This window comes from Atractosteus spatula, chromosome 4 (genome assembly GCF_055471065.1).
Source record: "Atractosteus spatula isolate fAtrSpa1 chromosome 4, fAtrSpa1.hap1, whole genome shotgun sequence".
Taxonomy (NCBI): domain Eukaryota; kingdom Metazoa; phylum Chordata; class Actinopteri; order Semionotiformes; family Lepisosteidae; genus Atractosteus; species Atractosteus spatula.
The window spans coordinates 6,315,909-6,329,855 of NC_142709.1; the positions used below are offsets into that span (position 1 = coordinate 6,315,909).

Here is a 13,947-nt window from a genome sequence, read left to right on the forward strand (position 1 = left end):
CCACCATCAATTCAGGCTACAATAATTTATTGAACAGCTAACTAGATCGCACACAGAACCACATAAGCAGCTGTTGGCTGGGTGGTCCTGTATGTCCACAGACATCAGTGGAAACCCTGACACATGTTGCAGCTGTAAATACACTGTATATACCCTGCTTTGTACAGATGTAAGTGTACTTTTCAGTACATACAGTAACATACTATATAATGGGCACCTTCTTTAAAAACACAGAAACAGGTGCACATACTGACACTAATCTTTTGGATGGGTATAGTTACTTACTCCATGAGCAACTTATTTGCTCTGTAGAATTCTCTTCATACAGAAAAGTTCAGTCAGCAGTCTTAGGACCACATACCTTTTGAAAACGTGGTATTCAAGATTTCTGGAGCACGCAGAGACAATCTCATAATCCTGTCCCTCTGAAAACTGCCTCCCCCCCACAGACAAAAACGAGCCATCATTATATCGTGGGATAAGGGAAACCCAGTTTAGCATAGTGTAATGACTGTGGTGCCCTCTCAACCTAGGAGGTTGATTGCCGAGGAACATTTTTATATGAGTCATTTGTATTGCAAATTACAGAGGCCTGTATTTCCACAGAGGTATGTGCAGTATTTACCAGAGCTGTTTTAGATAATGTCTAAGGCCTTGGAGCAAGAGTAGGCTGCTGTGTGTGGGAAGGTCCTTAACTAGATTCCCTTGTATTGCAGTGTACATATATCTGTTGCTTGGTCTCCTGCAAAGAGAACATTAACCTTACAAAGATATACATGATAAGCCTTTTTCTTTCTGTATGTCATCTAGGAAAACTGAGCAGTTCCCAAAACAAAGGATTTAGAGTTACAAACCAGTTCTTTTCTGCAGAGTTTGGAGCACTTCTGTCATCCTTTGCTGCCTGATCTTAAATGGAGTTTAATATTAGGAGATTTCGAAATTTATTATGGCTTTCCACGCTGTTTTTTTTTAGCAGGGCTGGGAATTTCTGAACATCCAGCTACTTGTTTTAATTGGAATGTTTTGATCAGTGCTTATCAACCTAAACAAACACAGCTTCAGGTCCATTACTTCAGATCTGCTTTCCAATTCCTTGGAAGAAGCCTGCATTCTGGAATTCTGCTAGAAGGTGTAAAGTCTAATCTTGCATTTTTGCACATACTTGGGATACTTTACTGGAAATTTGCATGCTGAGAAAGCAAAAGCAAAGAGTGTTCCGACTAAAGGTTGAAGGTGAAGGTGATTACAGTGTCCAATGCTCTGTAAACAGACTGATTTGGGATCGCTAATGACAGGGTTTGGGATTTGGGGAATGTTTTCTTGCAGAGGCAAAGATAAAAAGAACATGGTTTTGAAAACAGACTGCCTTTCTCGTAGCAGACTGCTTGCTCATCTCATGTCTTTGCACTTCTGAATGGAATTTATTGTGTTGAGAGATTTTTTTTTCTTTTATTGCTTTCCATTCCTTCTGAGACAGTTTAAACACATTATTCTGGTTCTCTTCTGCCACTGACATCTCTGCTTATAATAAAATTCCAAGCTTTCAGTTGTAAAATTAAGTAAAACTGCAAGTGCTTTGACTAGAAAATGTATTGGTTTTTTTTGCCCGTTTATTGGATCATAAACCCATTTAGCATTAGGTTTGTGCTCTTTATGAATGATAGCTATATTAAATTACTGACGCGTCGAAATGTATTGCCAGTTCAAATGCCAGTGATATGTAACTGTCAGTGATGCAAAGCACAGCCTTTTTTCACACTAATATTTGCAAGATGATGTCAAGAGAGAATTGAAACTTAGAAGATTCAGAAGTTAGTTCTTTCACCACACAGTAGAGACAGACACACATCTTTGTTTCACAGCCCAGCACCTTCTTTCACCAAGAAGGTAATTTTCCTATTCATACATGAATGCCCATAAATTACTGATTGTGACTCAGGGCTTACTGTTTTCAATACCTGAATCCTAACCTTTGTCATTTTCCTAGACCTCTTCATCCTGCAGTTATCTTTGATGATCTGGACACTACCTTGATAGCATGAGGTCCTACGGTTTAATTTCTGCATGTCCCATCGCTTCTTTTGTGTTTGTTTTAATGGAGGTTTAATCTCAGAGCCGTAGCTGAAACCTTTTAAGAAGAACAAAGCTGAATAAACCGCTCATTAATGAGCATAGCAATTTCCTTAAGACATAAATAAGATTTGTTTAAATATTTTCTTAAGCCTCTGTATAAACACACAGAAAATGCCACCATTGTTTTGAAAAGCTTGGCTTTGCTTGCAGGACACTAGTGCCACTGGCAAACTCACATTTTGAGCAGGAAGTGTCCTGAGAAGGATTTCCGTCTGAGTCATTTCTGATACACACTGTATCCCATTCCATCAGTGGAATTCAATCTAAATTATATTTTTTGAGGGGGCACAATGCCACAGTGGTTAGCATTGCTGCCTCGCAGCGCTGAGGGGCTGGGCTGCATTGTGGGCCTGGAGGTCTGTCTGCGTGGAGTTTGCATGTTCTTCCTGTGTTCATGTGGGTTCTCCAGTTTCCTTCCACAGTCCAAAGGCATTCTGCTGGGTTAATTGGCTGGAGGGAAATATCTGTGTTTGTGTCCGTGTCTCTTTCTGCCCTGCGGTATATATGGGTATCTTGTCCTGTGTCTACCTGCTGTTGCATGGGCTCCAGTATGGGCTCCAGCTCCCCCGGGGCCCTGAGCTGGGTGGATGGATATTTTTTGTCACACCTGCCCCATAGCTTTGGAGGGAAACTGCGGGTCTGTACAGTTCATGAACGTTCAATGAACCCCGATGTGCTGAAGGCCAGCTACTCGTAAAATTCCTTGTTACCTTAACTATCACATTGGAAAGAAGACAATTGTGCTAACGCTTTGACACCGTGAGAGAGCAGTTCTGAGCAGCAGGCAGTGAGACTCTCGAATGATGATGTGTTTTGTGTGGCACATGTCTGTAAATGTTCCATAAATTGTTATTGCTTTGGCAACATGGATGAATGCCGGTCTTGCCGATAAATCTCTTTGATTTTGAGTAGTATCTCCCCTTTGATTTTCTTGAAATGCTGAGCTTGTCTGTACTTTAACACAAAACCGGACTGAGAAAGCAGAGTGAACTCCCGTCCTGTCAAAGGAGGGAGATTGGTGCCATCTTCTGTCCACAACACAGCATTGCATTTGGTCTTTTGTCATTTGTCTTTTGCATTTAGTCATTCTTGATCCTCACCTGGTGAACTAAATTTCTTAAGCCACAGTACATTTGTTTTTGGTGTTGAACCTGATTATTTCCAGGACTTCTGGATCTGCTGAAGTCAGTGTGATTACACATCAGTGCTCATTCTAGATCTAACAAACATTATTAAACAACTTAAAATGTATCTTGATGTAATATGTCTCTTAAAACACTGATTCTTATTTGCAGACAGATTTACTGTAGTCTGTATTTGCTGTTTTTTATTGCTATATGAATAAACAGTAGGAAACTCTTTACAGTCTTTCACTATTAGAAAAGAATGAGAAAGTTTAGAAGTAGGAGGAGTTCATCTGGTTCATGTTGATGGTAGCAGTGAATTGCTTAAATCAAGGATCTCATTGATTTAAGCAATTCACTTTCATTTTTTTAAAGATTATCAGCTTCAGTAACATGGCTTGGTAGCTTATCCCAGACACCTGTAGCAGTAAAAACAGTGCCTCCTGTTCTCCGTTTGAAATGCACAGTACCAGAGTTTCCACTTGTCTCCTGGTTCATGTTTCCCTGTCAGTTGTTACTTTGTCAGTGCCTTTAAGGATTTTAAATACTGTAGTCATGTCCCCTTATAGTCTTTATAAATGTCTTTTGCCTGCTGAAGTAGTCCTTGCCATTGAACATAGGTATGTATCAGTCATTCTTTTCTTGACTGATTACAAAACTGCAATGTCTTTTTTGTACAGTGAAGAGCAAAATTGTATCCTTCTGTTTGTTCTAGATGAGGCCTCAAGAGTACGTGTAATCTTTCTTCTGTAATACAACTTTTATCCAGTTTAATGCTGTTTGAGGCAGTGGTATTTGGGACATTTTTTTCGCTTGGGGGAAAAAAATTCTTTTGGGATTATTCAATTTGTCGATCGAGCCATGAAGATGTCATGAATGTAAGACACTCATATTGAACTACATCATTATCTCAGTGTCTCAGATTCCTCCGCCTGTCTTTACGAAATCAACATTTTTCTCCTGGAGGTCGTGAGCATCTGTCTGAACATCTGGGTTAGTTCTGAAGCAGAAGCTCGGGGCTCTGCTGCGTGGGGTCAGGGGCAGGTAACACTGCCTGCAGACTGCTCTGCTCTCCTGCCTAGATCTCCTGGACCCAGCAACTCTTTTCAGTTTGAAGACATTCTTGCCCACGTTTGTGTGACTTGAACGATATGTTTCGAACACAGAGCACAGGACATATTTACTCAATGAGGGAGTCTTCTTCTTCATTTATCAGGGGGACCCCCCATCAGTGTTAGTTTACACTGAGTATTTTAAAAAAGTATTTAAAGTTGAGAAACTGAAGGTGGCCACTTTCGTAAAAGTTTCCTTCTGCAACATCTGGACACAAGGACCTACCACGTATAGCAAAATAGAAGAAAAACACATTTGAAGAATTCCTAGGTGATTTTTTTCCCCCATGTGATCCTTTTCCTGCGTTGTAACAAAATTACATAAATCTGCATTATTAAACCGTTCTTTGGCTCTTCTTTCATTCCCACAGGAACAGCCTCTGTTGCTGTGGCTGGCCTCCTTACTGCCTTGAAGATCACCAAGAATAAGCTTTCTGACCACAAATTTGTCTTCCAGGGGGCTGGAGAGGTGAGTTCATACGTAGTCTCTTCTAACTTGGCTTTCTCCGTCTAACTATTTTCTAACTGCTTCATCTAATTCAGGGTCACAGGGGAGCTGGAGTCTGTCCCAGTAAGCAGTGGGCACAAGGCAGGGTACACCCTGGACAGGGCACCAATCTATCACTGGGCAAACAGACACACACACTCACACCAGGGCCAGTTTTCCCAGAAGCCAGTTAACCTCCAAACATGTCTTTGGACTGTGGGAGGAAGCCGGGGGACCCAGAGGAAACCCACATGAACATGGGGAGAACATGGAGTACCACAAGGATCTGTATGAGGACCACAGCTTTTCCTGATTTATATCAATGATCTATATTTTGACATAATTGAAATTGACATTGTGAAATAGTCGCAGTTGTTTGCAGATGTTCCCAAAACAGGATGATAAGCAAACACTATAGAAGCTACAGTACAAAGGAAACTGAACAGGTCATAGCTTGAACACTGGCCAAATGCCTGGCAGATGAGTTTTAATATAGACATGCACAGAGAGTTACATGGAGGCAGTAAAAACATAGACAACAAATATAAATTTGGAAATTAAGGAACAAGTAGATGTTAACTCCTCACTGAAAAGTAGAAAGAAAAAATACAACCTTTTGGATTGCAGATATGTAGCTTTTAGAGTTTTGAAGATACTGAAGGCAGTTTCAGATAGAGTTCAGTTGTTTGAGTTCCCAGTAAGCAGCTCTGCTGCCTGGCAGTGTTAACAGTGATGGATGTTAGTAGCTGAAAGAGGAGCTTAGGTTTTGTTGGCGTTTGTTTTGTGTTTTCCTGGGCACACCTATTTTAAAGATCTGTGTGAGTCACAGGCTGTTAAGCATTCTTCAGCTGTGAGGTCTAGCAGCCGAGACATTATGTTCTTTCTACTTTTCCTTTGCAGCCAGGGCACACTGACACAGCACCCCCCCAAACCGTGATTGAACTAGCTACCCCTCACAAAGACGTAGACGTTTATGTTGACACATCTTTTTCAATGTTTAGACAGTGTGGGAAATCAATAAAAAAGGCAACAGTGTTAAGATACATAGCTAAGAGCGTTAGAATTGAAATCAAGATGTTAAGGTTCGCTGAATGATCCTCTTTCATTTGGAATCATTCTTGTTTTTCTTATGCAAAAATTATCATTTATATGTGTAAAAAGTATAACTTTTCATAAAAGTGAATGTAAATCATGGGGTTTTAAAAAAGGTATACTATGCACAAGGAAGAGTTTTGTGCTCACTTTTGATCACCGCAAGATCAAAATGAAATTTCAGCTCTGGAATCTGTCCAGAGAAAAGTGATTAGATCTTACTGAGCTCAAAGCAATAACCTACACTGCCAAACTATGGTTTCTAAGGTTATATAGGCTCAGTGTGAAGATATAGGCAATGAATACACGCACAAAATCATCTCCAGGTTTAAAAGAAATTGGGATGCAGTACAGTAAAGATGAAGGCTACAGCACTCTGGCTTGCAGCATTGTGTGATCTAGTGCCCCCTCGTGTTTGCAGGCTGCCATGGGGATTGCCCACCTGATTATCATGGCAATGGCCAAGGAAGGGATTTCCCACGCTGAGGCTGTCAAGAAGATCTGGATGGTGGACTCCAAAGGGCTGATTGTCAAGGTATTGCTGTCCTTAGCCATTGGGCTATCACCCCTTCCACTGCCATCTGGGTCTGTACAGTGAATGCTCCATAGACCTACTAGAAAGAGCATCTCAGCAAATTAGTAAGAAGCCTTGTGGCTGTTTTTGGGGCACTGAAACATCTCTTTGTGTTTGGATGTACTCTTTTCTTTCTATTTTTCAAGTGAGAAAAAGAGCAAAACTATAGAAGGTTCAAGTAGGAAGCTGCGTCAGCATGCGTAGGCTGCAAAGCAACAAGTAAAGGTTTATGCCATGCTGAAAAAAGAAGAAAGGAAGCACAGCGTTTCAGCTTCAGGTGTGAGGAAGGCTCCACAGCCAAAACTGTAGAAAGATTTTTCCACAGATTGTCCACCAGAACATTAAAGAAATGGGGGTCCCTGTTTTTTTACCTTTGTTGTTGTAAGTGTTTTATTTCAAAGTACCTCTCTGGGGGTGTTATTCTGTGACAGGTTGTGGCCATTCCTCAAAGTCCTCCGGAGTGGAGGATGGTTGAAGTCCGGTCCTCCACACCGGCGATCTGATCTGCGAAGCAGGTTTTGGCCACCTGGTCAGGACTGGTTGGGAGCTGCTGGCTTCCTCTGGTTTCTGACGTGTGTGGTGTTGTGATTTGCAGGGCAGAGGACACCTGAACCATGAGAAGGAGGAGTTTGCCCACGATCACCCCCATGTGAAAACGCTGGAGGAGGTGGTGCAGACCGTCAAGCCCACAGCCATCATAGGTAGGCAGGACACAGCGAGAGCTGGGCATTGCTTAGCAAGACCGTCTGGCTAGATCCAAAGTTCGCTAGAATTATGTTACGTGGCAATTTATAAGCACCTACTTTTCACATAATGAGAGCACTCTTTATTTCGTGTTTGGTGCTACTAGGTGAATGGCCTGTATTTTCCTATTATTTTTTTAAAGAAAGGAGTCAACTGGGAAAGAAAAGGATAGCACTTGCTCAGTGGTTTATGTAGTAAAAATGATCTTGTTCCTGCTATTAGCTAGTCCGTGATGTCCAGGCTGCAGTAAATGTATACACTGTCAGGTGATGGCATTAACCACATGAGGCCAAGCAGCCTGACTGCAGTTCATGGGCGTGCACACACTCTTCACAGAGCCTAGACTCCAGGCATTGATTGTGCACATGAGTAAACTATCCTTCAAAATGTCACCAGCTATTTGTCTCACAAGGAATTCTTCCTCTGTCTCAGAGGCCTGTTGCCTGCTGCTGTAGCTCAGGTGAAATCTCTCTGATGTTCTTGAGTGAAGATGTTGGGGGGACAGTGGCTATCGTGTTGTAATTTGTGTGTGTTTTAGTTCATAATCATTTGCGAGTATTGGAATAACTACTTTATGATGCAAGTGCATTGCAGTAGACCCTCTGTGTTCACAGGCAATGGTTAAAAGCACAATGTCATCTTCATCGTAATGCGGGTTAAAAACTAATTGGGATGTGAAAAGGAATTGTGGAGACTGTCTTGTCATGGCGTTGCCCGACTGTCAGCAGCTGAACACAACCCCCAATCTTGTTTCCAGGCGTTGCTGCCATCGGAGGGGCATTCACAGAGAAGATCATAAAGGACATGGCCTCCTTCAACAAGAGGCCCATAATATTTGCCTTGAGCAACCCCACCAGCAAAGCCGAGTGCACTGCCGAGCAGTGCTATCGCCTGACGGAGGTACGGCACGCCCCCCGAGCCCCAGTGTGCTCAGCTCCGTACATCTCAGTATGGAGGTCGGACGTACTCAGTGTTGTAATTCACAAGTGATCGGATTCTCTGCTCACACACAGCCATTCCCCTCGCCACACGTGCTTTTCGTGTTTGTTTCACTTTGTGTCTCCTTCACCATGCTGTATAGACAGTACAGTTGGAATTGCACATTACACAGGCAGCAGCCCTTGTGAGTGCGACCTGCTTCACATGGCCTCACGGGAGCAAAGAATCGCAGGACAGTAAGGGAAGGCTGGTGACTTCAACAAAACAGTGCTAAACGCTAAATACCGCTTTGCGCTTCAGCTGGTAGAGCTGAAATTCCATTTTGCATGTTTGCAGCTTTCCTAATGAATCGAAGTGGCCATTTCTCTAGAAACCTATAGCTCGATGACGGGTTAGGTTTTGAGAATGTTAGAAAGGTTACGTAGGAGAGGAGGCCATTTCCGCTGTAACTGTTTTGTAGTTAGCGTCTATTTGATCCAAGAATGTCATCCAGCCATTGGCTGAAGGAAGCCAGAGTCCTGTGCTTCCTCTACACTTTGGATAAAGAAGTGCCTCCTGTTCTCGGTTTTAAATGCACTTCCACATAGTTAAAGCAACACAGAACAGCAAAGATATGGGATTGTCTGTAGTGTCTGTGGGACCTGAAGGGAGGTATGGTAGGAGCTTGAGAAGACAGTGAGGCCGTAAGAGTCTTGTAGTGACGTTGAGAGATTTCTCTCACCTCTTCCTCGTTGTGGAAGCAATTCTCACGGGGTTTCAAACCCGAAAAAGAAAGGAGAGTATCTTCATGTACCATTTCGTTCCTCCCCAGGGCCGTGGGATCTTCGCCAGCGGCAGCCCTTTCGATAAGGTGACGCTGCCCAATGGGCGGACCTTCTTCCCTGGCCAGGGCAACAACGCCTATGTGTTTCCCGGGGTGGCGCTGGGCGTGATAGCCTGCGGAGTGCGCCACATCTCCGATGACATCTTCCTCACCACTGCTGAGGTACTTCCTGTGCTGCCAGTGTCTGAGCTCCGTCTGCTGCCGCCTGCGTTTCCCTCTCTGACTACGCTTGTGCCAGAAAGTGGTCGCCTGATTTCTGTGCTTGATAGTCAGAAGAAAGCGAAGACTGACACTCCTGGTAAAACTGAGGCTGCAGCTGGAAGAGGAGTTAGTGGGACCAGTAGGGGGTGCTCACATTGACGGGGACACTATACTGTATAAAGGCACCCTCTTTCAGATGAGATGTAAAACCGAGGTCCTTACTCTCTGTGGTCATTAAAAATCCCAGGACGTTTCTCGAAAAGAGTAGGGGTGTTACACCGGTGTCCTGGCCAAATTTCCCTCTGACCTTTACCAGTCTTGGCCTTCTAATAATCCCCATTTCTGAACTGGCTTCATCACTCTGTTCCCTTCCCCACTGAGAGCTGGTGTGTGGGGAGCGTTCTGGCGCACTCTGGCTGCCGTCGCATCATCCAGGTGGGGCTTCACACTGGTGATGGTGGAGGGGATCCCCATTACCTGTAAAGCGGTTCTGAGTGAAATGTGCAGAAAAACGCTACAGGAAAACGCTGTAAGGAATTATTGTAATTAGGCTCAAATAAAGCCCATGTTTAAAATAAAGCAGCACCGTACAGTGGAGAAACCCAAACATCGCTGTTGACACTTGAGGGAAACACAAAGAAGGGACGCTCATCAGTGAAACTGCTGCACCATGCTTTCTCTACCTATGTCTCTCTGTGTCTCTTCACAGGCCATATCTGAGATGGTGACTGAGGAGCACCTGGCTGAAGGCAGACTGTACCCTCCTCTCAGCACAATTCGGGAGGTGTCCTTCAAAATCGCTGTTAAGGTGCAACCTGCCGTTTGGCTCTTCAAACACTCTTGTTTTTCTGCCACTGGGATAATATCTATACAGCTTATGACATCGCAAAACAACAGCTAGGATCCATATGATTTACTTACTCAGTTTTTAAACGACATAAGAGAACTAAATTGATTTGAGTCTGATTGCAGTTCAGTTGCTCACTGTTTAATTAAATTGGATCTGTTACATCTTACCATGATCATTTGAACTTAAAAGTCTCTTAACAATAACCTAATGAAATGCCCCAGTTTAGTTAGCGTTATGGTTTCTGTGAAGAATTTGATAATTTTTGTAGAAGCCTATAACTCAACTACAGGTTAGTTTTTGAGAACATAGGAGAGGAGGACATTCACCCCTTTTAGCCTGTTTTGTAGTTAGTAGCTAATTGATCCAAGAACTTCATCCAGCCATTTCTTGAAAGAAGCCAAGAGTATGAGCTTCAACAGCATGGCTGGTTGGGTGGCTTGTCCTGTACTTCCTCAACACTTTGAATAAAGTGGCTCCCTCTGTACAAGATTAAAAAAGCCCGTCAGTGTAGGACGTTCTCTTAATGTCCCTTGCATGTATTTCTTGGCTCTTGGGATTCCAAAGCAGTTTCTAGAATGAGATGACCAAAATTGTACATAATATTCTAAATAAAGCTTTACTAGTGTGCTACACAATTTTACATAACATCCCTTGAGTTAGTTTACATCTAGTTTGCTAACTATTCCAGACTAAATGTTTGATACAAATGAAGAAGACCAGTGGCCCTAGTACAGGTCCCTGGGGTACTCCACCGGTTACATCACTCCAAGTATTTAATAACCAATTCTCAATCCAAACACTTTCATTCCCCTGGATGCTTGGTGCTCGCAATTTCAGAATTGTTTATGAGGATGTTTATCAAAAGACTTTGATCTTTGAAAATCTAAGTATCCCATATCAAATGCCCCATGCATATCAATTACTGATGTTGCTTTTTGAATGAACTCTAATAGGTCGGTTAGGCAAGACCTGCCTTCTCTAAATCTGAGGTTACTATTTTCTAGAATATTATTTCTGTGTGGGTGATTGTTTGGTTTAGTTAATATAATTGTTTCTGTTACCTGATATGTCAGACTTATCGGTCTACTGTAGAATTACTGTATTGGTTCAATTTTCCTCTTTTCATGGATATATATAGCATTAGTGATCCTCCAGCCTTGTCTCAAGCGACTGATGAAAGAAAATGCTGGAGGGATGTTGTGAGGGGTTGGTCCCAGCTCTTGTGGTAACAAAACAGTTTAACAATAAGACTTTGCATTGGTGTAGTCAAGCTTTCCGGTTCTTTGATTCTTTTTCCTACCATGGCGAGCAATTTGCGAACCATTCTGTCTCACCGTTCCATTTCTTCATTTTATGTTTGATGGACCTAAAGACAACACAACTCCATTCCTTTCTAGATTGTGGACTATGCCTACAAGAAAGACATCGCTTCCTGGTACCCAGAGCCTAAAGACAAAGCAGCTTTCGTCCGTTCCCTCATCTACAGCCCGGACTACGATTCCTTCACCTTGGACACCTACACGTGGCCCAAGGAGGCTGTGCAAGTCCAGGATGTCTAAGTGTTTAAAGCAGAGCAGTGCGTAGGAAAATGCTCATGTTACTCCCACAGCCCTGAATCCTACAGCCTATAAGAATAGCCTTGACTCTCGCTTCTTCAAGTTAGCTCAAGAGGCAGCAATATCAATGCCACTTTTCAAGCAGCTGCAGCTTATAAAATATTTGTTTAATTCATATTGATATTCTTTTTAAGATCATCCGTAACCTTATGAAGCAAACTCTGAGCCCACAGACAGCATCTGTGGGGCTTATGATGACAAGTATTTGATTTATTACTCTTTGAAACAGAAGTATTACGCTGTCCCTGCTTGGGATCAGCATAAAATTGAACATGTCTACCCTCAGCTAACTACAGCTCTGACACTCCCCTTGACTGTTTATAGCCGGTAGCTCCTGGGAGAGAAATACAATTCCCCGACTCTCATTTTTAGTAATACATCTTATTTTTATGCTGCCTTGACACAAGAGTGCATTTGTGTGCAGAGTCATTTACAAGACTGTATTAACTAAGAGGCCTTTAACCCAAAGAACTGACAGCTCTGGTCCAGAGAACTGAGTCTCTGATATCTACTAGAATACTGTGGAGTGGTTTTCCCTGTTGCTGGACAAGCCCTTTGACATTGGGTTATAGTTTCTCTATCTTCATTGCTTTACATTTTCTTCCTAAGATCAGTTATTCAGTACCAATGTGCATCTTTGGACGACATATAACACCCCACTCAATCACACACACAAACCCAACCATACACTTCTCAACACAATAAGTTATGGACCTCTTACTAATATTGAAAAGGGATAAGTGTGCTTTTTCTACAATTTGTGTGCCTGGGACAAACATGTTTGTGTTCTGCAACATCTAAATGCTGCAGCAAAGTCTGTCTCATTGTAAGCTTGACTTGTTTCTTGGTCATTGCCCTGTCTTGTAAGGTTTTTAGAGGAAAATACTGCCATGCAGTAATGCAGGTATTTGTAGTTATGATGATTCTGGGATTCATGGGTGGGGTTTTCATGGAGTTCATGGAGTTCTTCAGTTTTCTTTTTTAAACAAACCCTGGTAAAAAGAAGTATAAAATGCATACTCATCTATGCTCTCCCCAAGTATGCATTGGGTGGTTTAGGGAAGTAGGTAAGTCCCTACTTGAGCCTAGAGGTTCACAGATCTAGAGCTTGTCCCCTTTTCTGTAGCATTAAGTGAACTGCGACCAGTCCTGCAGGCCTGCTAGTCCATTGCAGGTTACTATTAGCAACGCTGGTTAACTCCTATAAAGATGTGTGACATGGACCAACATAAAGTACCATGCTCATGGGTATGACAGCAGTGTCTGCAATGGCGGCTAAATGCTTAGCTGGTGCTGTAACAAGTGAAAAAAGGCACTACCTTTACCATTTTTGTTTTAAACATCAATAATTTCACAGCAGTGTACATATCCCTTCTTCCACGAAAAGGTGGAAGTGTTCAAAATGCAACGTGGAATAATGCAAAAACAGGCTGTCATTCATGGAAATGGTATAGCGTATATATATAATATATATAGTTAGCTATTTCCATTGCTAAACATATCAACATAATGGAATAGGATTGGAGGCCTTGAAACACGGTAAATGAAGATGGGTATCTATTGGTCTGTCCAATGATGACAGAACCCATGGCTTTTTAAGATTTAACACCTCATTCTCATCGACAGACGGATGTTTATCATTAATCACAAAGCCATTATGCTGTAATGCATTCGTTTTATACTGTATTTTTATTGGTGCAATATTACTTTAAGCCGGTTGTTTCTCTTCAGTGCTTTGTATATCTAGAAACCTAAGTGCACAGTCCTGAACTGGCAAGTGGAGTATTTGAAGTTCTTATACTGTATATTAGTTTTAAAAAAAAAGTCAATATTGTTCCTATTGATCTTGTACAGCGACTACCATTGAAATCTTCAGTCTTGTGCTGCAGTCCAGAGCACTCTCAGGGACTTCAGTGATAACACCTACAAAGAACCCAGTTCTGTCCGTAGTGTTCATATGTTTTCTAATGCATTGCACAATTGTAAAGGAGAGATGACTTTATTGAGACTGCAGACATTCACAAAGCTACTTCATTTTTTGTGAAACAATTAGAAATGTTCTTATGACATTTATTTTGACTGTTCCTTCATTGACATTTGCATTGCCTCCCAAAAGTTATATCATTGATGGGTTTATTGATGTTGTTCTCAATGTCATTGCAGAATTCCAGTGAGTTATAAAAGCCAGTTTTAAATAAATTCTAAGGGTTACAAAAACTGAATCAGGTGACTTTTTGAGTATATCTTTTAGA

At 42.1% G+C, this 13,947-nt stretch overlaps 1 protein-coding gene across 1 annotated transcript in view; it reads left to right on the forward strand.

Moving 5' to 3' along the window:
- The window catches only part of me3 (malic enzyme 3, NADP(+)-dependent, mitochondrial), a 63,586-nt gene extending 49,674 nt beyond the window's left edge, over positions 1 to 13,912 (forward strand). Inside the window, exons 9-15 of the mRNA XM_088913540.1 lie at positions 4,741 to 4,838; positions 6,370 to 6,483; positions 7,118 to 7,223; positions 8,024 to 8,166; positions 9,017 to 9,190; positions 9,939 to 10,037; positions 11,477 to 13,912. Of these exons, the coding sequence (XP_088769666.1) occupies positions 4,741 to 4,838; positions 6,370 to 6,483; positions 7,118 to 7,223; positions 8,024 to 8,166; positions 9,017 to 9,190; positions 9,939 to 10,037; positions 11,477 to 11,638 (896 nt within the window). The 3' untranslated portion in view covers positions 11,639 to 13,912. The remainder of the gene's footprint in view (positions 1 to 4,740; positions 4,839 to 6,369; positions 6,484 to 7,117; positions 7,224 to 8,023; positions 8,167 to 9,016; positions 9,191 to 9,938; positions 10,038 to 11,476) is intronic.
- Positions 13,913 to 13,947: the final 35 nt, after the last annotated feature.